The sequence below is a fragment of the Bombyx mandarina genome, chromosome 07 (genome assembly GCF_030267445.1).
Source record: "Bombyx mandarina strain Sakado chromosome 07, ASM3026744v2".
NCBI classification, from domain to species: domain Eukaryota; kingdom Metazoa; phylum Arthropoda; class Insecta; order Lepidoptera; family Bombycidae; genus Bombyx; species Bombyx mandarina.
In genome coordinates this window covers 10,914,382-10,941,426 of record NC_143214.1, presented here as the reverse complement: position 1 = coordinate 10,941,426, position 27,045 = coordinate 10,914,382, and the positions used below count along the sequence as shown (strand labels likewise).

General features: G+C 38.8%; 1 protein-coding gene across 1 annotated transcript in view; it reads right to left on the bottom strand.

The window, feature by feature from the left end:
• Positions 1-1,604: 1,604 nt before the first annotated feature.
• The window catches only part of LOC114248293 (FHF complex subunit HOOK interacting protein 2A), a 30,831-nt gene continuing 5,390 nt past the window's right edge, over positions 1,605-27,045 (bottom strand). Inside the window, exons 2-13 of the mRNA XM_028181496.2 lie at positions 21,373-21,513; positions 20,530-20,751; positions 18,627-19,034; positions 17,707-17,900; positions 16,765-16,870; positions 15,912-16,074; positions 14,699-14,820; positions 13,689-13,882; positions 13,054-13,182; positions 7,982-8,072; positions 5,532-6,046; positions 1,605-4,460 (exon numbers count right to left, since the gene is read on the bottom strand). Of these exons, the coding sequence (XP_028037297.2) occupies positions 4,349-4,460; positions 5,532-6,046; positions 7,982-8,072; positions 13,054-13,182; positions 13,689-13,882; positions 14,699-14,820; positions 15,912-16,074; positions 16,765-16,870; positions 17,707-17,900; positions 18,627-19,034; positions 20,530-20,751; positions 21,373-21,513 (2,397 nt within the window). The 3' untranslated portion in view covers positions 1,605-4,348. The remainder of the gene's footprint in view (positions 4,461-5,531; positions 6,047-7,981; positions 8,073-13,053; positions 13,183-13,688; positions 13,883-14,698; positions 14,821-15,911; positions 16,075-16,764; positions 16,871-17,706; positions 17,901-18,626; positions 19,035-20,529; positions 20,752-21,372; positions 21,514-27,045) is intronic.

The window sequence follows — 27,045 nt, the reverse complement described above, 5'->3', positions numbered from 1 at the left end:
AGTTACAACGGCTGCTCTACCCTTGAAACCGAAACGCATTACTGCTTCACGGCAGAGATAGGCAGGTTGGTGGTACCTACCCGCGCGGACTCACAAGAGGTCCTACCACCAGTAAAAAAGAACATTGGATTCACCCACTTACGGCATTGAGAGCCATGAAACTGAGCGAAACGCGCGAATTTTATTCCGCAGTGTAACCATAGCCATACTTTATACGGTACAAAATATTCGCGCGGATAATAAATCGCACCGTTCCGCGTTCAATTTGCATCAAGTCATAGATTTTTTACCGCCAGTGCTACTCCTATAGGATTGAATATGTTACAGAATTACGAGACAAAAAAAAACGCACGGTGATATATCGCAGTGCGTACACGGCCTTATACACAAGTTTGACAGCCGCCGATTGATACAAATAGAAGTCAATAGTCAGACATCCCTTGTTCAATTCCGCCATTTTTATTTTAGACAAACGAAAAAAATCATAAATCAGATACGAGACTGTATCCCGTACGTGTTACTTCGCTAATGTTCTTACAGTTCTATAGAACTTATTCGTATATTTTTTTCAGTAAATGAATAGTGTTTCTTCCTGAAAACTCATTAGCCAATAATAATAATAATTTCCGTAATGTAAATATCGATCGTTATATATATATAGCCTCATTGAAAATATTAAATTTAACGCATATTATTATTTAATTATGAAGATAAATATATAATCACCATTGCATTTTACTCGTGTGTTTTCAATACAACCCTTGTTTATCACGGTAACGATCTTCAATTTCTTTTGGAGATTTCGCAGTGCTCGGGGTATAACCATAGCTCCAGAGGTTCTAAACGATGTGAGGTAGATTTACGACAATCTACGCAGTGGCAGGGTCGCCATGTAATGTTGTACTTTGGGTGTTAAAGGAAAACGTCTTCTTGCGTGTATTCCATGTTTAATAATCATCTTTTGGGGGCTGAACGCCGAAAGGAAGATCTTCCACCGAGCGGGTGATATTGCTCGGTAGACCGACGGTCCTAATGTTGTTGTTCGGAACTTCTATATATGCGCTTTATCTTGAAAATATCGTAAGCGAGATTCAGGCATCTGTCAATTATCTTGCGTTGTATGATGGCTACCCGCCACAATCTTAATCCCAGTTTACATTTATGAAGAAGTCTATGTTTCTGGGTGGTCCGCGCCTTATTAGGGGGACATACGAGATTACACCTATTAATTATGTTATATACTAAATGCTATGCTATAATATATAAGTATACACACTTCACTTTTATGTGTATAGTCAAATGGAAGTAGCTAGGAGACCCGGCCCAGTGGTGGGAGGTACACTCCACGCGAAGCTGGACTTGAGTATTGGAAAGCTTAAGTCTCCGTGACGTGTCGTACCACCTTGTTCAGTCGAGGACTTTCGTGGAAGATAATTTGGCTTTACTTTAATTTAGCATTCAACACGATTGGAACTTCTTTGCACGAATGTTTATATCTGAATCGAATCCGCGACCCTCGATCCTGCAGTCAGAGACTAATTACTGCGCCATCGGGTCTTTCAAAATAAATAAAACAAAAAAGTCGACAAGAAAAACACCCAGCATTTAATATCAATAAATTTATTGACACTGACAATAAATAATGTAATTCGAAAACAATTCTAACTGGTGCTAACAAAAAGCAAATGTATTTCATTAAGACAAATTAAAAAATCTATTCTATATCTATCTATATACATTTTATTAACAAAACCAATCTATTAGCTATTCGAACAAAAACAGATATATATTTAATTATTTAAAATTTCTGCATTTTGTCTAACTTATAGGAATGAATAAATTGGAAATTCTTCACATTTTTTGGTGACGCGAGTGAACTAGCTTACGGCCCAGCTGGTGTTAAGTGGTTATTGATTACATTAATATCGACACCCACCTTGAGTACATTAGGTCCAAGTCAACTGTATAGTATTGTTATGTTAACGCCATCTATTATCAAATGGCGAAAACACATCGAAACGATTAGCACTAGCGGGAGACCATGTCTGCGAACATTTAACCTTAGGTGAGCCGTATGCTCGTCTGTATACAACGTTAATAAAATAATAACAAAAAATAACGTAGTCCGAACATACCCTGTCCATTTTAAGATTGGTTTCGGGTGATTCTAAGTACTCCATCAGTACTAATAATAACACATCTTACAGCAACCAGATTTATCAGTAACACTATTTCTACTGTAGTACCGGAAATCTTGAAATACAAACAAAAACAAAAATTGCTAATATATCAAGGGTTGAAAGGGTATTTGGTTTATTTTAGCAACCTTATAGGGGAGCCATTCAAGGTTTAAAATTTGAAAAAAATATAATAATATCATAATAAAAAAAAACTTCTTCAGCTTAATTGAAGTTCAATTAAAAACATCGGACTGTCGACGCTGATACCAAATAAAACGGAGCTTTAATTACAAAGATAAATGTCGCGTGTTAAGCGAAATTACTCTTAAACCATATAGCCTTTCAGCCCTCGATATTATCTCGTCGATTTATTAAGAGATTTTCTTTAATTTGTTTGCCAATTTTTGAGGAATGCCATGAATAGAAATTTCCATATCGACGCTCGAAAGGCAAACGTGACTAAGCGACAATAACTGCTTTGTACATAAATGATAGGCAATAACCATATTCGATGCGCAAAAAATATATATTTCTAGGTCTATTAAAATCATTTCTATCCTACAGCTAGATTCGTTAAAATAGAATTTTTTTCAGGTATTTCAACTTTAAATTAGTCTACTGTAAAGTTCACGCATTGTCGCTTAGTCATGTTTGCCTTTCGAGCGTCGAATTATATATTTGAAAACAGTTTTCTACTCATTCACAAACAACATGTCAAAAATAAAAAGAGAAAACGTATTAAATGAAATTTAAATCTTGATGTATCAGTGGTTATGGTCGAATTTCGATCGTCAAGCAGACACTACTTCATGTTGATAAACGTTTTACAGTTTCTTACATATAATCTTAGCGATTCAATCTTTAGTATCTATGATACTCAATGGATTTTAATCAAAAACTACATTAACACTAATTCAAGAAAAAGTCAAAAGACACATTTTTTTAACTTTAACCTGAAAGTGCTTTCTAAGTTTATCATCGTTTTTATTCTTAACTAGCTGACCCGGCAGACTTCGTAGTGCCTTAATCGATAAATAACAGGACCTAAACTTTTGTATAAAATAAACTTAAAACAAACAAACGGAACCCGTCCGACGGGGGACACATGAAAGGAAAGACAAATTGTTATTTTTATTTATTTCCGAGCATTTTTATATTTATCTACCTTTTAAACCTTCTCTGGACTTCTACAAATAATTCATAACCAAAATTAGCCAAATCGGTTCAGCCGTTCTCGAGTTTTAGCGAGACAATTTGTATATATATGTATATAGGTTTTTTACTTTTAAAAATTGTTAAATTTATTTATAGGTGAATTTTTCCTTCGACTCCTTCAAGTTACAAATACATCGTATTCGCATTCAAATATGCAAATGTGTCATAGATATTATATGGTCGAAATAGTTTTGACGCGGTAAATAATATATAGTGTTAAAGCATAAATATCGTTAGACTAGAATAAATATTGCGAGCGCATTGTGCTAACTTCACTTTGGGATATATTACATTAGGAGGTACACCGCGATCGCTGTGACGCAATGTACAGCGCATACTTTATAATCCATTGCGGCTTCGGACGAACCAACAGGACCGACCTCACGAGTCTTACTTGAAGTTGAGTGTAGCAACACACTATTTCTTTATATATAGACTAGAGAACATAATAAAGTTTGTATGACATTTATTTTAATGTCGGTAACATATGTAGTAGTATCTTACAACAGCGCAGCAATGGACCGACTGACATTGGCAACTTTTGTGTCAATGCGAAATTAATATCTTTGTAATAATTTTTTTTAATAATTTTCAACAACATTCACATAACATTTGGATATATTTTTCTCAATTCTACCCACAAATGATTAGTCCTAATAGCATGTTTGTAAACGCGCTTTTGGATTATTTTTTCGTCACACAGCAATAATAGCTTCATATTATAATTAATAGCCTCATATAAATATAACTTTCGTACGTTTTATTTATAGTATTTGTGTGTGCTCCTTCTACGTTTTCTCTCAGAACCCGTTAGAGTTTGAACCACGAGGAGGAACTAACGTGCCTTTTACAAAAGGATTATGTTCGTACGATGGGAACTGACTTGCTACAAACAAAGCGCGGGGGGCGTCGCTGAGGGGCGGGGTTGGGGGGCTGGGGGCGGAGGCGCCCGGCTACCCGTGCGCGTGGAGGGAGTGCTGATACTTGACGAAGGCGATGGCGGCGAGCTCCTTGCAGAACTCTTCCAGCACGATGAGACTCTCCACCAGTTGATTGTGTTCGCCGCTGCAAATCAAAAAGTTTCATTCTTTCATTCAAACTCGTATTGAATTCGTTATCAAACACGACAGAAACGTAACCACATTACTAACCACAAACTAAAATTTGTGAATGTTTTTGTATTAGACGCGAAATGCCTCGATGACAAACAAGTTCAAAGTAGAACTGAGTAGTCCGACTTCACCGAGTTACCAGGGACCCGTTTAGTTATTTGAAGCAAAGTAATCTACCCTATTAATAACAATGAGATTCTATTTCCGTTTTAGTACCAATAACAACTTTACTTAAATTAACTTTGTACTGTAAATTGAAACCCTAGTTATACCCCCGATCACCGAAATGGGCGGGGCGAGAATGCTTTACTGTTTTCATCCTAAGTACAAAGTATCAAACAAAGTTGGGGCAAAATATACAATACATTTATTACTTTTACTGGTGGTAGGACCTCTGTTGAGTCCGCGCGAGTAGATACCACCAGCACGCCTATTTCTGTCGTGAGGCAGTAATGCGTTTCGGTTTGAAGGGTGGGGCGGCCGTTGTAACTATACTGAGATCTTAGAACTTATATCTCATGTTAGGTGGCGCATTTACGTTCTAGATGTCTATGGGCTCCAGTCACCACTTAACAACAGGTGGGCTGTGAGCTCGTCCACCCATCTAAGCAATAAAAAAAACAAAAATAGCAATACATCATCCTCCTTCCATCAGGCCTTCCCTAATGCCTTCCACAGAATGCGGTCCTCCGCCTTCCGCATCCAACGACTTCCCACCGTTCGCACTGAGTCGTCGGTCCGCCTGGTTGGAGGACGCCCCACGCTTCTGGTACCCATCCGTATATTACATACTAGCGACCCGCCCTCGCTTCGCTATGGAAACTGTAATTTATTATTGATTTCTCCACTATTTAATGGATGTTATTATACATATAAACCTTTCCCCCCAAACACCCTATCTATTAAAAAAACCGCATCAAAATCCGTTGCGTAGTTTTAAAGATTTAAGCATACATAGAGATATAGGGACAGAGAAAGCGACTTTGTTTTATACTATGCAGTGATTTGTGTGAAAAACACTTACACTTCGTCGTAACTGGGATCTTCGCTCATGAGCTGGAGCCTCGTGCTCTCCACCACCTTCTTGTAATGCTTTATCCTCGGGATCTCCGTGGTCAGTTTCTTGGCTAGCTCTTGCATAGTCTTGAACAGCGTCGGGGTGCCCTTGGCGACAGGCAACGTAGGGTTCAGGAGATACTCGTGGAGGTACGGATGCGGAAGGAGTGCCAACTTCGAGATAATCGACGTCAGATGCAAATTCACTTGGTAAGGTTGGTAGGGCATATTCGAGAGCAATTTAAATAGCATCCTTAAGAAGGGCCCCTCGTCGAACTCATCATTTTCATATCTTTTCGTTTCTTTCTTTGTGTTGTGTTGCTTGTCTAAGTTCTGTTCGCTGTTGTTGTTGTTGTAATACGCGTCGTGTATGTGTATGTCGGCTTCCGGTCGACTGTCGTAGCTGTGAGTCGAGCTGGCCGTGTTGTCGCTCCCGGTGAGGCCCACGGGCCAATCGAACGTAGAGGTTATGTCCAACCAATACTGAAAGTTAAGTGGACTCGTTTAATTTCAATAAACAGTCCACGGGTAAATAGCCGTATTTTGGAATTGTGATTCTCGAACTGAAAGTCCCATACATACGGTAAAATACACTTTTAATCAACTAATAAAATCTTGTGTTCAAAATTTTTATTTACGTATTAGAGATACTAATGTCCGTCAGGTTATCAAAAATCGACTATAATCACTGACACTTCAAGATTTAGGTTAAAATTACGTATCAAAAAAAAAACAAATATTTTTACTATTTTTTATTATTGGCAACACCAAAGCTACTCAAAGGCTGGTGCTACACAATAAAACAAAAGGCAAATCGTTTGACAAACAGATTAGTAGATTTTAATTAATTGCCTTGTCTCCTCATTTTAATATGGTTTATAACTTCCTTTTTTTTGACATTACCAGTAAATTGTGTTTACATGTACAAAGGACCGTAACATTTATATATATTTCTTGAGTGTCTGAACTAAAACTAATCACGAAAAATTCTCGACTCCTAGTAACATTTGAACCGTATATGGCTTTGAATTCAATTACTTTCGTTCACTTAAATTCCTGTGGTGAATTACAGGATATTTCGTACGAGAATATATCTGACGTCAGCGTGTTGTAATCCCTACCGGGCGTGCACTAAGTACTGGCCTGTATGACGAAATCACGTGCTCCAATTGGAAGAGTAAGAATCCCCGCGCACTAGGCAGCCAGACGAATATATGGCGTTGTATGGGAGCCCGCGGACATAAGCAGCCCGGAACTTTTGGCAGCCAATACAACGCGCCTATTGCATGGTAGCCAATTGGCTGTGCGCAGCCAATGCATATTGGTTTTGCCAAATGTTAGTTATATGACACAGCTTGCTTGTACAATTTGTATTTAAAAAAACCGGTCTGGACATGTATGAACATCTTTAAAATAGTTATAGAATACTCTTTACTCCTCTGTACTGGTGGTAGGACCTCTTTTACTGGTGGTAGGACCTCTTGTAATTCCGCGCGGGTAGGTACCACCACCCTGCCTATTTCTGCCGTGAAGCAGTAATGCGTTTCGGTTTGAAGGGTGGGGCAGCCGTTGTTACTATACTTGAGACCTTAGAACTTATATCTCAAGGTGGGTGGCGCATTTACGTCGTAGTTGTCTATGGGCTCCAGTAACCACTTAACACCAGGTGGACTGTGAGCTCGTCCACCCATCTAAGCAATAAAAAAAAAAAAAGAATAAGCCTTTTGAGTGCCGCTCTAGAAAAAGAGAATGAATCCAGTGTCTTTTCTTTGCTTTGCGTTTTTTACGAGATAAAGTCCAAATCGCTCGACGAAAGGATCATAAATGGACGTCGATTGGCTGCTATAACTGGCTGCTCAAATATTTCGGGACAGCTCTTCTATTAATGCAATTTGGGACCTCAATCTCATATCTCTGAGTGCGGATTCTCGTTGGTTCTATTACTGGACTCTCTTATTCTCTTATTGAACAAGATTTTGTTAATTTCTGTTTATTAATACTTTTTTTTTTCATTCTGTCCAGATCTAAATTGAGTAAACTTAACAGAGAAGAGTACCCCCTACTCGTTCAAAATTTGGAAAAATTAATATTTAACGGTACGCAACAGTTTGGCTCTGGCATTGCTGAAGTCCATGGGCGACGATAACCACTTACAATCAGGTAGTTTTTTTTTTATTGCCCTTGTAGGCAGACGAGCTTACGGCCCACCTGATGGTGAGTGGTTACCGTCGCCCATGGACTTCAGCAATGCCAGGGGCAGAGCCAAGCCGCTGCGTAACGCAAATGCTCGTCTGCTTATAGGAGCAATACAAAAAAAATGAAAAAAAAAAATAATTTAGATTTTGAAGGTCTTCTTTGTCTACAGGCTCACCACAGACCTGACCGATCGATTTCAATTAAAGTAATAAGACAGTTTACCTGATAGTGTCTATGGGCGTCGTGTATGTAATGTTCGTAGTCGGATCCCACCGGGTCGGAGAGGAGGGCGCGCGGGAGCAACAGCAGGTAACTGCAACGGACACCAAGCGAATGAAACGACTACATGTACTTTCAAAACTATTTAATTACATCATCTACACTTATATACAATATAATGTCTATAACTACAAAGATGATCTAGAGGAGTAGAACAAACTAATCTATGACATGAAAACCCACAGATTTAAGATTTTGAAGTGAAACTTCTTTAGGATCGTTATGATTTCAAACTCGATGAAACGAAAAAATAAGTCCATAGAGACACAAACACGTAAATGTATAGGATTCAGCCGGCGAGAGAAGGATATAGAACACATTATGCTCCGGTGTAGTGGGATAGTCAGTATATCTATATCTTATTTATAAGTTTCACTTCTACCGTGTGTGACTTGCACACACACACCCACAATTCTTTTTTTGTTTCATTGCAAACCCAGACAATACTATAGAATGCTCAGTATTGTATAAACAAAAGTAGAGGTGATACTTCTGTCAGCGACATTTGTAAGAAACTTTTGAACTAAAATTATATTATGGTCATTGATTGACATCATTTGAAAACAGCTGAATAGATTTGGCAATACCTTATCTATATCTTATACAAATAATTGTAAATTATAAAATGCTGTTGCGTCAGTATAAAATGAATTACAAATTAGTTTTTTCATAGAAAGCATTTATATTCATATCGATTAGTAATTCAATAATTTATAGGTATTTTAAAAATATATATAAAAAATAAATAATCACAGATCTGATGGCGTTTGTAAATTACTGATCACAGGGTTGGCAAAATGAAAGGCCATGGCGAAAATGTATTAAGATTAGTAATTATTATTGTTTTTACTATATAAAAATGTACAATTATATTATCTAGACTAAAACCTATAACTTTACACCCCATAAAAAAAATTGCAATTTAATATGTACTTTTAAAACCATTCTTAATCATGTCAACATTTTTTTGTGACATCAAAAACAATTTACACAATCTAGAAATTTCTCTAAACATAAATTATAAAAGATCGAATAAATCACACATTATTTCTGTTGGTCACTTTAATAGTGTCAGGAACCCACATTTTAATTTTACTTCATATGAAATTTTAATAATCTAGAAATATGAAATGGTCAGTATAAATAAAACTATTCAATAATAGCTTTAGACCTATTTATAATATGGTTGAAAATTACAACATTGAAAAAAATCTCAATTATTTTAAAAGTGATTATTTTTCCCAGCTTTGCCTTGCATTTTAATTACAGAGCACATACACAAGTGTGCATGTATTCATTGCCTGACTATTAGAAGATGGTTAATATTTTCAATGAGATAACTATATTTATTAGTATAAATAAAAACTGCTTTAATTATCAGACATGACATTTAAAAATCATATTTAGCAGTTTATGGCAATATTTTTATCACTCAATAGGCATTCCCGGTGTCCTATTTGATAAGTACTATTCAAATTCTAATTTGACCGTCTTTTTAAGTATTAATTAGATACACATTTTTTATACCAATAGAACATCAACTACAAATAATGACATGTTTCCCCATAAACGTTACTTTAAAAATTACTGCAATTAAAATCACAAAATCTTCTGCTTATGAAAATAATTAGGCCGTAGATATCAAATGGCACATCTTGTATATTCTAGGAATTTCTGTTAGCACATTCACATATTAATAATTATCTCCATAGTTTTAAGTCTAGTTTTAACCCAGACGCCACTTTAGTAAATAAATAAAAAGCTTATTTAAGTTACTGTTATGAACCAACATCTTGTGAATTATCCGAATGTAAGTCAGCTGTTTCGTTTGCCATTATTTCTTCAATGCGCGTTTTGAGATGTTCAAGTCGGCTAAAATTATAAATGTTTTTCAAGCATTTGTTAAAAAATAGGTAATAATTAGTTTGTTGATAATAGCAACGTTACTTGAAGCTTATTGAGTTACACATAATTAAAAAAGCTGCTCCCGCTAATGGATATAGAAACGAAGAGAGATAATAGGTAATAGTACTGTATTATCTACCTATCTGACATAATAAATTTTATGCCAGTGTTATAATTAGTGGATTTAATACGTTATTTAATGTTCATGTGGACAGTCCGTTACTGTTCATGTGGACATAGTACGTTACTGTTCGTGTGGACATAGTACGTTACTGTTCATGTGGACATAGTACGTTACTGTTCGTGTGGACATAGTACGTTACTGTTCATGTGGACATAGTACGTTACTGTTCGTGTGGACCAATGAAGTAGGAAACCTATGGAAATGAAACGTCAACCAAAATTTCGTGCCACTGTGACGTCATCTGGCCACAAAACATGGCGGCTTTAGTGCTGTACAAAAGATTTCAATGTTATCAGGTTTTATCGATAAACGTTCTTGGCTCATTTTATTTTAAATATTGTTGAGTATTATTTATTTGTAGAATTTATACTTTAATGGGAAGTAAGTAGGTATATTGTTATGTGCAAATATGATATGATTTAGATGGGTGAAATCTAAGACAAGTTCGTCCTTCGAATTTGCCAAGTAAACGATATGATGATTTTTAAAAGTTGCTATACTGATTTTATAAAGTTGTCGTTTGTCGCAAAACACAAAGATATGGCGTAGTTCGAAGCCATCAGCCCATTTCTAGCATGCTAAATGTTATCGTGTTTTGAGTACGTGTTTTTCTTAGACTATTACAATCTATTTTAATTGTTTTAAAGTCCGTAACATACTACCGCAGCGCACCCCAAGGAAGGTGCGCCGCACCATTTGAATCACTTTCGCTTGAGAGTGATTCAAATTTTAAACTTATCAAGGGACCGCGTGAAAAAAAAAACACCTACAGAACATTTATTCATTAATTACAAACGTCATTCCTTGTGACTTCCTCTCTAAAATCACTTAATTATTAAATATTTAACAAATTTACAATAGTGTTTTACTCACTGCGGAATAAAAATATTTTATTTAAATAGTTCCGAAGAGATTTTGTCGGTAGCCTTTTTCCCGAAATATCTAAACAGAATGTCTAAATATGTTTTGATGACATATTTTAAAGTGGTATTTATGATTAGTGTCATGATCAATAGATTCCGACCGAAAAATGGATTTTTCGGATGAGGGCTCCATAATGAATTTAAATACATATAGATAATAGTTTTAGGGCATCGACTTTCTTGAGATCCTATAAAATACGTTTTAATTATTATTTTTGTATGTTTTAAGCATGATAAATTATGAAATTTTATATAATCAATCATATTAAATCGATATCAAAGTCAATAAATAATGTACAACCCAAAACAGACGGCCGAACTGACGTGACAATGACATTTGGCGCGCTAAACATGGCGGATTTTCGGCCTCATTAGACGGAGACGGAGATATTTACGTATATTCATGTTTCATTTTATGTACGCACTGAAATACTGTTATATTGTTTTCCTGCGAGTTAAAGTGCTGAGTAAGAACGAAATAGATATATGTTTATGTATGTGCCTTCAAAATGGGTGCTATTTATATAAGCAATTGTACGTATAGAACAATATGTCGTGTCCCTACTATATAGGTCTATGGTGTGGACATAGTACGTTACTGTTCATGTGGACATAGTACGTTACTGTTCGTGTGGACATAGTACGTTACTGTTCATGTGGACATAGTACGTTACTGTTCGTGTGGACATAGTACGTTATTGTTCGTGTGGACATAGTACGTTACTGTTCGTGTAGACATAGTACGTTACTGTTCGTGTGGACATAGTACGTTACTGTTCGTGTGGACATAGTACGTTACTGTTCGTGTGGACATAGTACGTTACTGTTCGTGTGGACATAGTACGTTACTGTTCGTGTGGACATAGTACGTTACTGTTCGTGTGGACATAGTACGTTACTGTTCGTGTGGACATAGTACGTTACTGTTCGTGTGGACATAGTACGTTACTGTTCGTGTGGACATAGTACGTTACTGTTCGTGTGGACATAGTACGTTACTGTTCGTGTGGACATAGTACGTTAATGTTCATGTGGACATAGTACGTTACTGTTCGTGTGGACATAGTACGTTACTGTTCGTGTGGACATAGTACGTTACTGTTCGTGTGGACATAGTACGTTATTGTTCTTGTGGACATAGTATGTTACTGTAAATAATAAAAATAATTGTTTTTTTTTGTGTTCGTATTTTATATTATTAAGTTTATTTAAGATTGGTTTAAAGCTTTTTGAAATAAGGCAACTGATTGTGCATCCGACAAATCAGTGAATTTATACTATTTCCTATTTATACTATTTGAACTACTATATTTATTAATACTATTCTATACTACTAATGTATAATATTTAAGCTCTGCGCTGTCATCTCTCCGGGGTATCTGTGAGCCCCTGAGGGATTCCTTGGAGAACAGACAGCAGCACTCTGTGAGCACTACACCGCCGCGGTTGCCAATAGGCGCTTATTGGTTAAGAATGGGTAGATACTAACATCGTGCGCATTTCTACCGCGAAGTCGCCATGAGCTCCGATTCAGGGGTGGGATAAACATTGTGATCATATCTCAACGTGGGCGGCGTCATTGACGTTGCAGTATCTATGGGCTTCGGTAATTACTTTACATCATCCGCGATATTGTTCATGTTGCAACAATACCACCATGAAGTCCTCTGGACGGGCATTGAGCGCGTGTACCTTGTTTTTTTCCTATTCTAGTAATTTCGAGGGATTATAGATTCACCGACCGAGTTCATTACTGGCGGTAGGACCTCTTGCGAGTCCGCGCGGGTAGGTACCACCGCCCTGCCTATTTCAGCCGTGATGCGTTTCGGTTTGAAGGGTGGGGCAGCCGTTGTAACTATACTTGAGACCTTAGAACTTATACCTCAAGGTGGGTGGCGCATTTACGTTGTAGATGTCTATGGGCTTTAGTAACCACTTAACACCAGGTGGGCTGTGAGCTCGTCGACCCATCTAAGCAATAAAAGTAGAAGTCTCGCGTGTACCTGTTGACGATGGTGTGTATGTTTTCGGCGGCGCCCGCGTGTCCGCCGAGGTCGAGCCCCTCGTGTGAGAGGATGTCGTTGATTTGCTCACTCACGTGTTCCTCGTGTTGTAGCTGCTTCATTGCCTCCCTGTTGTGTACAATGATATTATTTAAGAACTTTTTGGCGGAACGCGAGTAGTGAAGTTGTACGATTTGTTTTATTTCGTCTATTTAGTGTTTCTTCAGGTTTAAATGTGTAATAAAAACGGTGGTTTGTTATAACTGTTTAATAACTGTGAGAGTGCACAAATGTGGGAATGTGAAACAAAGTCGCCGGACGTAACTTTTCGGGATCCTCCACTGAAAATGACAACCACTTTACTCAGATTATATTTCATCCCATATCATCTTGTTTAATTTAATTTCATCCCAGTTGATTAATGTCTTCAATTAATCATCTTTATTTCGTTTCATTTCATTTCACTCCATATTAGCGTTTTTCATAAAATTAAAAATATCAATTAAAATAAGACATGACTCAAAAGTCTTAGTTACCGGGTCATAAAATCCCTTAAAAAAAATAATGATATTATTTAAGAAACTCGGCACGCATAGAACAGTCTCAAGTAAAGAAGGTAATAAGAACAGTCTGACCTGTTCGTTTCCCTCTCTCTCCACAGTGGGAGGTCGTTGAGTCGGTCTCGGTCGGTGTCGTCGCCCCCCGCTGCCGGCCCCCCGCCCCCCGCCACGCCCCCCCCGCCCCCCGGCTCCCGGCAGTACCCGCGCGTCCCCACCCGGGAGAGCACCAGCCGCTCCATACTGTGCTCTGTGCCCTTCTCTATTATACTCTACAAAACACATCTACTAATGACCATCCATTACAATACTAAAAATGATCAGTCTTGTGATTACTGGTGGTAGGACCTCTTGTGAGTCCGCCAGTAGGTCACCGCCCTGCCTATTTCTGCCGTGAAGCAGTAATGCGTTTCGGTTTGAAGGATGGGGTAGCCGTTGACGTAGCCGGATACTGAGACATTAGAACTTATACCTCGAGGTGGGTGACGCATTTACGTTGTAGATGTCTATGGGCTCCGGTAACCACTTAATACCAGGTGAGCTGTGAGCTCGTTCACCCACCTAAGTAATATAAATAAATAATAGTTTAAAAAAACTAACAAAATACGCTTTTATAGAAAATCCAGCTAAAAAATAGTGCTTTTCAAGATATTATCAAAATAACCCTTCTACTCATATCTGTTCATAAAATATTTTTAACTACTGATACCAAGCACCCCACGCTTTTTTACAACAAAATCATTTTTTTTACACTATTTTGAATTCAAATTTATTAAAATTTATTTTCTATCTTTTAGTTGAATTTTCTACTAAAGCATATTTTTTTTAAACTATTACTTATTTTTCATTTTTTAGTTGAATTTCAATTTTTCAATATATTTTTTTTCAATATTTAATTGTCATCGGTCCTTAATAAGTATACCAAATTTCGAGTTAATCCGACGTTTTCGAAGGGGGTCACAAAATCATGTTCAAAGATTCCGTTACAAACATACATACGTCTGAAGCTAATAAGAGCGTATTAAAAAAAAAAATTCATTATTTATGGTGATTACAAAACTTTTAATGATCTTTAAACACTGACATACCTCAAAGAACCTTAACGTTTCTAATGCCAGATCGTAGTTGTCCGAGAGGCAGTTCGAGATGAGGGTATGCAGTAGAGGCCACTCCGCCACCTCGCCGTCCCCCACCAGCCAGTTGGAGAACTCTGTAACGGACGACGTCAATAGTTCAGCGAGTCCCGTGGATGCTGGTCACTCATGGTGCATAAGGCGTCTGAATTTACTCTACTCAGAGGATACTACGGAATCCGCAATAACACATGCATTTTCTTTCCCACCTAATTGTTTTATTGCCCGTGTAGGCAGACGAGCAGACGGCCCACCTGATGGTGAGTGGTTACCATCGCCCATGGACTTTAGCAATGCAAATTACTGATAGCTTATTGGGCTATTCTAAATACGCGCGAATTGGCCTACCAATATACCTATAGCCACATAAAGCCAGATAGGCTGTGAGTTCGATCTACCTTCTATGCATACAAAATAGAAAAAAAAAACTGTGCAATTCACACGTGGTAGCAGTGAAACTTTTAAAAATTTTGGCTTCAAGATGATGATAATGAGACGAATGTAAAATTTCGGGAAGAGGTTAATATTTTTTTTTTACCTTAAATGGGTCATTTTCTCCCATCGTTAAATCTTATGAAATTATGTGTCTGTCTCTTTTTACTGTCGCTTTTTCGTTTCATCGACTTTAGAATCACAAAGACGCTAAAGAAGTTTCCACTTAAAAACATTTATAAGACATTAATACTTACCCAATGATTTTGTTAGAAGTCTAGTATAAATAGAATGATATGCGACTAGCATATATTTGAGATAGATATTTTTTTTATTGCTTACGATCGTTGAACGAGTTCACGGCCCACCTGGTGTTAAGTGGTTACTGGAGCACATAGATATCTACAACGTAAAAGCGCCACCCACCTTGAGATATAAGTTCTAAGATCTCAGTATAGTTACAACGGCTGCCCCACCCTTCGGACAGAAACGCATTGCTGCTTCACGGCTGAAATAGGCGGGGCGGTGGTATCTACTCGCGCGGACTCACAAGAGGTCCGACCACCAGTAAAAATAATAAATGTATTGTATATCTTCTCCCAACTTTGTTTGATATTTTGTACTTAGGATGAAAACAGTAAAGCATTCTCGCCCCGCCCATTTCGGTGATCGGGGGTACAACTAGGGTTTCAATTTACAGTACAAAGTTAATTTAAGTAACATTGAGGTCGGTTACCGTTAATGAGGTCAGTGGAGTCGACGACCTTGAGACACTTGCTGAGCACGGCGGTGGCCAGCACGGCGAGGCGCAGGTCGGTGACCCCGGCCTCCGCCGTGCCCTCCAGAAAGTTCTGTCGGAACGTCCTCGACAGGTGCGACGCTATGCTCTGGTGACATTCCTGGACACATTCCATGCGATTATAATGTAAGCATGTTCATTACGCGTGACGTCATTTGGGGCCAAAACTACGTGAAGAGTTGTTCATACACTTGCTAATGATCTTGGCATGATAATCTGCACGTGCAATAATATATATACAGATATTTATAATACTAGCTGTACCCGCTCGCTTCGCTGGGAATTTAAAATTAACATTATTATTTCTCACCCCACAAACATTCTCATCATTAACGCCCCCGCAACTGGTGTAGGGACTCCAACACTTGTATAAATATTTTAGCCTATCCATTAAATACATGTATTTTCTACACGGATACCAAGTTTCAAGTCAATCGGATGCATGCTTCAGTAGTTATAACGGAACATCCGAAAACCACTGTAGATTTATATATGATGACTGAACCCTAACCTACATAGGGTACCATACAACAAAACGATTACATTTAATATTTGATGACATTTGACGTCACGCATTAAAATTTCTATTCTAAATGTTAGAATTTTTAATTTTTTTATATACCATAAACTATTTAAACATTACCATTTCAGAAATAAAACGATGTATATTAAAGTAAACTACTTAAGATTGATTAGTAAATAATATTTACAAATTGCCAAATATTCTTCACATTATATAGAACATTTATTGTAATTAATAATACTTATGTAAAAAAATATGTATATTTACCTTCATGAGTGTATCGCAATAATCCAGCCACGAGAAAAATGTAGTCAGTTCTCTGTAGCCGTGAAACTTGGAATAAGACTTGTCACCGAAGTCTTGTGCTACGTATCTGAAAGTCAAATGTTATTTATTTAATAAGCATTTATTTGTAGTCTAATCATCTGAAGCGGTTCAGGGCTATAGTTTTTTCAGTAAAGTACCATTTAGTTGAAATAGTACATACAGTATAGTTATTGGTAGATTATGTGACCGAGCTCAAAGCCCAGCTGATTGTACAGCCGTGGCCTATGGATTTCAGAGTGCGATGGCTACCACCCTCTTTGAGACATGAGGTCCAAGTCTCAATATTATTACATAGCGGTTGATACATTCTTCAATCCGGAACACGTGATGACTTGGCGCCAGAAATGGGCTGGATGACGATACAATCCACTGAGTTTTTCGCCGGATCTTCTCAGTGGGTCGCGATTACGATCCTGTGGTAAATGGAAATCACTATTGAATTGATCAAATTACATTTATTTGCACGCATAAATACAATTATGTCAATATTTTTTTTACAATGTACATAGTTTTTTGTATAGCAGCTGTCCACGCGGATGCATCGCTCACTCAAGTAGGAGAGAGACAGATGTCGCACGCGGCCCAACGCGGAGGCCGATTGTGCCTCTTTGTCGCTCGTTGCGCGCTCTCGCTTGCACTTCATGCCTTTAATGGAACGCCTCAGAGCGAGGTGACGCCGCTTGAGTCATGTTTTTTCGTGCGTGCAGCCGGCTCCATCGAATTATAAGACATTGTCACGTCAATATTAGCATTCTGCACTCCTTCTCTATATTCTCTATAAGTGTGGGAAATTTCATATTTCTCCGTACGCGCATTTTTCGTAAAAAAGGTACAAAGTTTTTGCTTCATGTATTAATAACAGATATACGACGAAACACTCACGCCCAGGTGATGTTGAGCTGGTCGACGTCGTTGGGGTCGACGGTGGGCGGGATGCGGCGGTACCTGGCCGCGAGCTTGTCCACGATGGTCTCGCAGGCCGGGCTGCAGCTCGTCACCAGGTTGGCGATGTCCTCCTCCGGCAGGGACGACACTATCATTATCCCCTCGCAGGCTCTCAGTACTACTTGGTTATCCTGATAGACAAACGATCGAAGATAACTTTTCAAACTGTCATTTGGCTCCTAGGATTCCCCTGTATTAGGAAATCAGATACTGACTTAATTAAATAATGTTACGTTAATATTGTTAATAATTGATCATTTATAAACGCACACTTTAGTCACAAATTGATCCTTATAATTATGAAAATAAATACTTTACCGCATCTGGTAATTAAAGTATACAAACTTTGTCTTTTACACTATACCTATCATTTGGATAAATATTTGAATAGTTATGATTATAAACAATTGAGTGCGGGATACCATGAAAGATGAAGATATAATATTCAATAAGATCAATAACAAAAAGATTAAACCCTTTCAAATACTTTTATAAGGAATTTCTGCTTAAACAACAAAGTGAAGAGGCAGGGATTCTGTAGATTATGCCACATAATTTTAAATTTAGGTATTATTAGATTTAAGTTTATAGATTGAGATTACAGGCAGCGACAGAATAACAGCGATAGTTTCAGTTATCACAAAGCTGAGCCGCGGCCTTTTTATCTCCACTGTGTTAGTATAATATATTGTAATATTGTTTAGAATTAGAATTTTTATGTCATATTAATTGAAATTTTATTTGTATTTGTATTGTGGAGTAAATAAATGCAATTATTATAAATTACAGTGCCCCAAGCGAAGCGCGGACGAGTCGCTAGTACATAGATAATAGAGACCAGAGAAACAATTACTTACAGCGCTGTCCAAATACGAAAGCAGCAAATCTATTAACAAAAACTTGTCATTTTCATCGTACAATGTCTTCTGACTCTTGCAGGACACGTCATCTGCCAAGGACTCGGCGCCGTTACTGCTATCGTCCCTGTCGTAGGTCCTGATTATGGACACGTTCGGTAGCTGATTCTGCGTCAGGTCCACGAACAAAGGATTCTTTCTTGGCGTGTGCACTTTCTTTAGTGGTATCAGTTTCTGAATGTCCTCCGGTACAGTTAGTAACGACGTTTTGTCTTCCACGAACGGTGTCGTGAAGATGTTGGCAAGGCCTGGCTCCTTGCGGACTAAGCCGCACAGAGTCAGCAGCAATTCGACTTCTTCTTTCTCTGTAGGCGACGCCGGGCTTTCGTTGCACTGGACTAGCATTCGCTGTGGACAGTGGACGTGGAAACAATGTTTAGTTAATTGTTAATTTATTTATTTAATTATTTAACTTAATGCACAGAAGTACAATGGCGGACTTAATGCCTGAGGCATTCTCTACCAGTCAACCAAGGGTGGTGTAGAGAATCCTGTGGTAGGCGCATAGCTTAATGTGAAAATAACCAAACTGATAATAATACTTCATACATATACAAACACCTGCATGGTATATATATAATCACATGCAACAACGTACACAATATTATATCATGATAATAATATAAAATTTACACATATATCCTTAAATAATCTCTATCATATACATATACATATTTATCTATCTATATCTATACGAATCTACAGCGGTTTTTACGGATGTTCCGTTATAACTACTGAACCTTGCATCCGATTGACTTGAAACTTGGTATCCATGTAGAAAATACATGTACTTAATAGATAGGCTAATATTTATATGAGTTTTGGACTCCCTAATAATAATGACAGTAAATAATAATGTTAATTTTAAATACCCAGCCAAGCGGGCGAGTACGGCTAGTCTCTTATATAAGATTTGTCTAAGATATATTACTAATAATTTAGTAAAATATTTTCTTAATACCGAATAGCCGCTGTTAAGTCTTGCCATGCTACAAGCAACTTTCGCTGTCGTGAAACAATGAGAGCGAATACACTCCGAGCCGCCAATTTGCCATCAATCAATCAAGATTTTCAGTTTGATGGGTAAGATATATTATACAATGTAATTGGAGTGTTAATTTTATATCTCAAGTGAGTGTCAGGATTCACATTGTTGTCTATGGTTCTCTGGTTACGCTTACATCAGATAGGCCGTTAGCGCGTTTTTCTACAGAATTAACCGAAAAGTGGTGTGTAGACAGGGCGTATGCATGGCATTTGCTACAAGCCTACAGAACTGTAAAAGAAAAATTAGAATTTTGGTCTATTTTTCTAAGGCTAACTAGCTTTATATCAACCAAATAAGATTGTTTATGGATATCTAGATTGAATATCTGTCTTCCTTTTAAAACCTAATATATTAAAAGTTAATTCTTATCAAAATAAAACCACAGGGTATTCAATTAAACACTGTCTGCTTTTGATATTTATATTAATTGGGTTTGTATTTTAGCCATTGAAAACGTTATCTTTACATAACTGATAACAAAAACAAACTGAAATTACAACATTTAATAATTGCACTCATGTTCAAAACTGATAATTTTATTTAATTTAAAAGATTATTGGGTTTTTTTTTAATAGCATCCCGTATTATAAATAAAATATTTAAATCCAAAATTCCCTACTAATTGTTAAAAGGTCCAAAGAACTAGTACTTATTACATTAGAAGTTTATTTTTTCTCCGCTCGGAGAACCATTCTGTGTATCACTGATTTCTAACAAATAAAAAAAATTGAGATACAGCCGTATTTAATTCTCTGGCCCAAAATGTATTTTGAGCTATATAATCAAGCAATCTACCTGTAAGGGACGATAAATATGAACGCTATTGACGCAAGGCTGTTTAGTTCTCCTCAGCAGTGCCGTAGCAGCTGTTAGGGCCAATGACCTCGCGCCGGGCGGTCGGTCGGCCGCCGCGAGCGCAGTCAATGCATCTAACAGGCATATGGACCGCTGAACTATGGCTTCCAGGCATGGACCGACCGTGCCACCTTGTTGTTCTTTTTCTTCATCAACAATGAGCTGTGAAAAAAAAGGTATACTAACAATATAAATTAAAATAAAGTACAAATTTTTGTATATCGTCATTGTCAATCCAAAATCTGTTATGTGCAAAAACTCTATTTTGAATTAACGAATAAAAACATTTTCGTATAATATTTTATATGAAGGAACATATTGTATGTTGTGAAGGGTAAAATCTGTAATCATCTAAGAAAAATTTGAAAAGATGAATTACAATTTTTTCCTAAATTTAAAACTGGATATGTAGTGTTTTTTTTAGTTATTTTTTCAATTACATTATAAAATTTTCTTGAATTAAAACATAGTTCAAAATGTAACTTTAGATTTTCACAGATAATTAAATAAGTAGGTGATGGTATTTTGGTGTCAAGTTAATGTGAAAGTGAATATAGTAAATGCGCACTTTTATAAGACCCACAAAATCAGCAGACCAGCACTTCCGATATTTAATGATCTACTGTTAAAAAAACTACTATACTATATTCATATAATGGTGGATTGATAATGGTGCCTATAGTATAATCTAAACATGAGATCTGATAAGTAGCTTTTGTAAAGACTTAGGAGTCTTTCATTTAGTAATAAACCAATAAGCATCCCAATGAAAAATTTAAAAACCTGTAGCATCTGATGCAGGTGATGAGGTATCTTAGTATCTTCAATGTGAATTTTACAATTATCATCAAACCGCTCATAGAAGTTAAGTATCATCTTCCAATGGTACTCAAAGTCTTCGAGTCTCGTTGCTGGAGGTGCCAACTGCAACAAATACATACATATTACATACCAACAAATACACCTGCCTACTTTAGCGTCTCAGTACTATTGCCATTCAGTTTTATAAGTTTCCAAGTAAATAGTTTGAGCTAACCTATTATATTTCTACTACAGATATTATATTGGCGCTTGAAAGGCAAACGTGACTAAGCGACAATAACTGCTTTGTACCTAAATGATAGGAAATAACAATATTCGATGCGCAAAACAAAATTATTTCTAGGTCTATTAAAATCATTTCAATTCAAGCTAGAGTCGTTAAAATAGATTTTTTTTCAGGTATTTCAACTTTACATTGGTATACTGTAAAGTTCACGCATTGTCGCTTAGTCACGTTTGCCTTTCAAGCCTTGATATAGACACATTTACTAAATAGTAACCTATCTTGATTTTATGACGTACTTTCTCTTAGATAGCAACCAAGGCTGGTGCTTTTTTTTTTTTTTTTTTTCGGGCCGAGGGCCGAACCTCCTACGAGGTCCCCGCGCCTAGGGGGCGCGCGGGGTATGTGAGACTCAACGATCTGCAGGTGTTGAGAGCAGACCGCGGGCCCAAGGAATTTAGGGCCCACCCACTAAACGACTCCCCTGCACTCTTACACCCGGCGTCCGATCTCCGTCCGGGGTCAAAACCCGGTCAGAGTAGGGGGGTTCCCGCGGTCAACACTACAACCAGACACGCGGCGCCACCCCGAGGACGCCCGACCGACGGGTCGTCGAGGCGATAGTCGACGACCAACGACGTCAGTCTCCGCGGTACGGCGGCCCTTCAGGCCGCCCGGGCGATGGCGCTGGTGTTCCGGGATACCCCGCTGGGCCAGAACCAGCCTGCCGGGTCGGAACGCGATACACCGCCGACCGGGTTGCTCTTCCACAGTATGTTCGGCGACGACAGCGACGACGAAAATGCGGACCGCATCGCAGTCCGCAGCCGCCGACGCGTCGTCCCGTCCTCCTGGTGCCAGCGCGCTAGAGTGACGGTAGCGTGCGGCGCAGTCTCAACCCCCTTAGGTCGCCCCGTGACCATCACCGGGAGGAGACTGCCTCCTCATAGGGGCCGGAGCTGGACAAACGCCCTCCTCCGACCCCCGGCTCGACGGCGGCGGCACGGCGCCGAGAGGGAGGAAGAGTTCTCCCTCTCCCGTTCCGCCGCCTCCTTCTGCGAGATGGTGGACTCGCAAAAGTCGAGCATCGCCTGCCAGGACTCATCGCTGCCGAGCATCGCAGCCACGACGGTCGGAAGCGACAAGTCCGGTCCTATTTTTGCAACGAGGACGCGGCGCTGCTCCGCGAAAGCGGGGCAGCACGCGAGCGTGTGCTCCGCCGTGTCCTCGTTGCAGCCACTGCAATGGTGGCACTTCGGCGTCGGCTCCCTCCGGGCGACGAGGTGCAGGTAGCGACCGAAACAGCCGTGTCCCGTGAGCACCTGCGTCGTTCGGAAGGTGAGACGTCCTCGGTCGCGATTCACCCAGTCCGAGAGGACCGGGCGGATCGCCTCGACGGTCCGTCGCCCGTAGGCGGGGTCCGCCAGGCGGCGAGACCACGCCTTGAGCACGGCACGCCGAGATTGAAGCTTCCGCGCTCGAACTTCTGCCGCGCCGGGACGCGGCTCCCCCCTGGAGCGGAGATCACATCGCCACGCGTAATCCGCAGCGAGCGCCTCCGCTTCCAAGTCCCAGGGAGGCGTCCCGGCGAGAAGGCTGGTGCTAGATTATTTATTTATTTATTAGCTTTGTTTGTACAAACGATATGGCTGTACAGCCCACCTGATAGTAAGTAGTTACCACTACTCATAAACATCAACAATGCCAGGGGCACAAGTCACTGTACCATAATTCTGTACCAGTTTTATCATTATGAAGCACTCCAGTTTAAGAAGGAGGATAGTTGTAGAAATTAAAACCTTTATTATAGGAGCATTAGTTCAGAGTTTACTGGAAGTTTACAGAGTTTATTGGAATGTAAAAAAGGCTTCTAGCTGATAGGCTAACTTTACTTGTCCGATTGTTGTTTTTATATCTCAGGTGCCTGTAACTCTCAGGACTGACTCAGTGGTGCAGTAGTTAGTGCTTCTAAATGTTGTGCCGAGGATTGTGGCTTTGACTCCCACATCGGACAAACATTATTTATTTTTTATTTATTTATTTATGTACACACAGAAAACAAGACACAGTACAGAGTAATAGGAAAATTATGTACAAAGGCACTGCTTATTTCTTTGAGAAATCTCTTCCAGCAGACCTGCGAGAGGATAATGAGAATAATAATAAAAAGTGATAAGTGTGTGTAGAACAAATAACACATAACTAAAATAACAAACACAAAATGAGAATTATAGCACATACACATAGCAAATATTATAAGTAACACAGTAACACTCGTATATGCGAAGAGTATAGAACCATGATCATTCGGTTGATGAGAGATAAAATTGTTTGACCTTGTATTTAAAAACAGAAACAGACTTGCAAACTCGGATGTCAGCCGGCAACGAATTCCACAGTCTGACCGCGTGCACAGTAAAGGAGTGAGAATAGAAATTGGTTTTGTGGGAAGGGAATAACAAAACAGAACGTTGGTTGGACCTGCAGGGAGCATCAGGAGAACGAATGAAAGAGAATCGCTCACGTAAATATAAGGGAGAAGTGGGCTTATGTAGGATATTGAATAGGAGACATAATATTCGAGTATTCCTACGAAGGCGTATAGGGAGCCATTTAAGTTCTTTGCGAAAATGAGAAACATGATCGAATTTTCTGAGATTGTATATAAAACGGATACATAGATTTTGCAACCTCTCAAGCTTGTTTGAGAGCTCCTCAGTGGCATCCAAGTAGCAGGCATCGGCGTAATCAATTATGGGTAGAATGAGAGCTTGGACGAGAGATATTTTTGTATGCTGAGGTAAGAAGCCCTGCAGACATCTCAACGAGTGCAAGGCAAAGTGCACCTTCCTACTAATCTCAGCAACGTGAGAACTCCACGAAAGATGTCGATCTACAATAACACCCAGGTTTTTAACTGAATCGGTTAGAGTTATTTGAGTCCCATCCAAATAAATTGGGGGGAGTATAGGATCGCTGAGTCTACTGCGCAATTGTTTACCCCCTATAATGATAGCCTGTGATTTACCCGGATTAATGTGCAGACCGTAGGCTTTTGCCCATTCACTGATAGACTTTAGATCACTGTTCATCGCAGCAATAGCCGATTCAACTTCAGGCTCCGAGAAGTGGCGATATAGCTGGAGATCGTCTGCGTAGAGGTGGAATTTAGAAGATATAAGCCTAGTGACAGAGTTTATAAACACAGAAAACAGAAGAGGAGAAAGAACACCACCTTGGGGAACGCCCGCACTGACGTTCTGCCAATCCGAGAAAGTCTCGTCAAGACGGACACACTGCGAGCGCCCCCGAAGGTAACTATCAAACCAGTTAATAGCAGACGAGGAGATATTGTTTGATTTGAGTATTTCGAGCAGAACATCGAAGTCAACAGAGTTAAAAGCGCTGCTGAAATCTAACAACACTAATAAAGTTAGTTGTTTGTTTTCCATGGCCCAGCGAATGTCATCGGTCACTTTTAGAAGAGCTGTAACCGTGCTGTGGCCCTTGCGAAAACCAGATTGGAAGGAGCTAAGAAGATTGTGGGAGAGGAGAAAAGACGACAGCTGACGGTGGACAATGTGCTCAAGGACTTTGGAAAGAAAAGGAAGTATAGATATAGGCCGGAACTGAGATGGCAAAATAGGATTGGGGCTTTTTGGGATAGGAACAACGTAGGCTTGTTTCCAAGAATCAGGAAAGTTGCTAGAGGTAAAGGAAAAATTGAAAATATGGGTAAGTATAGGTGCTACCGTTGGAAGAATTAGGGCAATCATTTTAGAGCATACGTTATCAATTCCAACAGCCGTGGATGAGATGGAGAAAAAGGAATTACGGACATCAGCAACCGAGACTGGACTTAAGTCAAAAATAGGGATCCGGGGTACGGATAGACTTGAAATCTTAAGCAACGTGGCCGTCTTTGACGAATCACTGAGTGACACAGGAGGGAGAGAAAAATGCTTATTGAGGGCGCACAAGTCAGTATCCTTGACAGAAGAGACGGGAGTTTTGCCAATGCCGACAGATTTAAGGAATCTCCAAGTATGAGCAGGGCTGCGATTTTCAAGTGATTTGTGAAAGTAAAGTCTTTTAGCATCTCTGCACAAACGGTTGCACCGGTTGCGCAGTGCTTTGTACATGGCCAGGCTGTGTTCAGTGGGGCAACGTTTGTATCTTCTTTTGACTTTGTCCCTGCGAGCCATCAGAGTTTTAATATCCGGCGTTAACCACGGTGCAGGTTTATGTTTAATTCGAACTCGACGGACGGGGGCATGCTGATCAAACAAACTGATTACCTTATAATTAAAAGAATTGACCATGTCGTTAATGTTATGGTGTTCAAGAATACACGACCAGTCGGTATTATTTACATCCCGTCGCAACGCTCCCAGATCAATACCCTTGTAATTGCGAAGTAGGAGAAATTGTGAATTACGTTTAGGGGGTCGAACACGATAGGAGATGACATTGTGTGATGAAGAGTTTTTATGCTATTTATGTGGGTGTTTATTATATATATTATATTTAAACATTATAAACATATAAGTATGTTTAATAGTCTCTGGTACCCATAACTCAGGGATTCCTAAATTGAGGCCGTGCGTGATTTGTTCCGTTATTAATATTATATTATTATCATAATACAATTGGAAATCCTGAATGAGCGCCCCACCAACATGAAACGTTAATAAAAGCTCAGTTTTTTTTTTTTTTTTTCTTCTTTTGGCAATAGCGTTTACTTTTTGCCAATGACGTAAATTAAAAGATTGGGAAACCAAGTTAAAATAGGATACGAAACATGAGAAACGATCAGATAAGTAGGAAGAAGTTTGAAACGGACAATAAAAATTTCATAAATATACATATATACACTTACAAATCAAATATTTAAACTTTAATATGGTTCTGAAGGATGAAAGATGACAATATTTTATAAAATATATATGGATACATAATTATACAGGATATACAGGTAGGAAAAGGAACATTAAGAGATATTAGATCATTCAGGAATGAGGAGCGGTCGTATAGAGGACATGAAAAGAAAATGTGATTTAGATCACATTTATCGGATTCACATTCACATATGTCAGTAGATATAATGCCTAATCTATTAAGATGAACAGGAGTACAAACATGACCCAAACGCATTCTTATGATAGAAGAACATACTAGCTTATTGCATTTGACACGGAAAAACCATGGCTTTAATGAAATAATTGGCTGAAGGTTAAAATATCTCCTGCCTTTTGATTGACCAGTTTCAGTCCATAGTCTATTCCAGCGATCCTGAAGGTGAACTACAGGAAGAGCGCCTAGATCCTGGCAATAAACTTTATAAGGGAAAATGTCACCATCTTCCACGGCTTCATTAGCTAGTTGGTCTGCTTTTATATTACCAGCAATGT